At 45.6% G+C, this 1094-nt stretch overlaps 1 protein-coding gene across 1 annotated transcript in view; it reads left to right on the top strand.

Moving 5' to 3' along the window:
* WDR3 (WD repeat domain 3) overlaps window positions 1–1094 on the top strand; it is a 22702-nt gene that overhangs the window by 6076 nt on the left and 15532 nt on the right. The window contains exons 8-9 of the mRNA XM_009879927.1: window positions 1–103; window positions 223–320. Coding sequence (XP_009878229.1) covers window positions 1–103; window positions 223–320 — 201 coding nt within the window. The remainder of the gene's footprint in view (window positions 104–222; window positions 321–1094) is intronic.

Here is a 1094-nt window from a genome sequence, read left to right as displayed (position 1 = left end):
GCGCCTCGTAAAGTGCAGCAAAGTTGGATCCATCATGCGGGAAGGGAGAGACCGAGTAGTTACCCTTGCCACAGACCGAACAGGCAAGATTTTGGCCTGCCACGTAAGTAATGGGTGACTCTGCTATTGAGCTGTAGAGGAGGCTGTTAGAGACCTTGGGTAATTTCTGTAAGGGCCAGCCAGGGCTTTCTGTGCCTTTGACTTTGTTTGCTCTGTCTCTAGGGAACAGATGCTGTTCTGGAAGTGTTCTCTGTCCTTTCTGAAGAGGAAGGCCAAAAGAAATTGGAAAAGAAAATGAAGAAAGCAAAGAAAAAAGCCAAGTAAGCAGTGTTTCGGATGTGTTTGGATGCTGCCTGTGTCCAGAGGACTGTTAGAAAAGCCTTTCAGCAGCATGACACAGTGTTTGAACTTGAAGCTACTGGTCACTCTGCCTGTGCTAGGTTTTGTATTTTGGGGTCACTGTTCCTGTGTGTTCTTGGTGCTTGTCTGAACAGCACTGCTCTCAGAGACTAAGAAAATACCTTTCTTTCTGAGTCTTCTCCCTGCACAAAAAGCTAGTGTGTGCAAAGGAATGGACAAAAAATGGGTTTTTCAGAGCTGCTTACTTCTACCTGACATTCACATTGACACTGCTTGGTGCATCAAATAAAGTCCTTGATAGGACATACAGGAGAGTTTAATCTGAGAAGTCAGAGTGGCTCTGATAGCTCATTTCATGTTTTACAGCAGGCAGAGATACAGGTAAGAGCTTTCTTAATGTTTACTTTGTGTTAAGTGTCTCTGGATATCCTGGCACTTAACAATGTGCCTTAGAACAGCCCTTAGGGAGAGGTCTGGCTCCAGGGTAGAAACTGAAGCACAGGGCATGTAAATCTGGAGCTGCATTTTGGCAATGGCTGACTTTTGGTGAATGGTAGGAGACGAGCAGAATCTGATCTCCCTCTCAAAACACAGCTTTCTGTTGTCTGTTTTGCACCCGTCTTTCTAACGTGTCTTGTTGCAGTGCTTTGTCTCCAGAGGGGTTGCCTTTTTTAGGACAGTTTGTCTCTTTAGTAGTCTGCATTCCAGCATGAACTTCACCGTCTCGCCGTCCT

This window comes from Charadrius vociferus, unplaced genomic scaffold (genome assembly GCF_000708025.1).
Source record: "Charadrius vociferus isolate BGI_N301 unplaced genomic scaffold, ASM70802v2 scaffold162, whole genome shotgun sequence".
NCBI lineage: Eukaryota > Metazoa > Chordata > Aves > Charadriiformes > Charadriidae > Charadrius > Charadrius vociferus.
The sequence above is the reverse complement of the archived record's forward strand: the minus strand, read 5'-3'. Positions and strand labels throughout refer to the sequence as shown.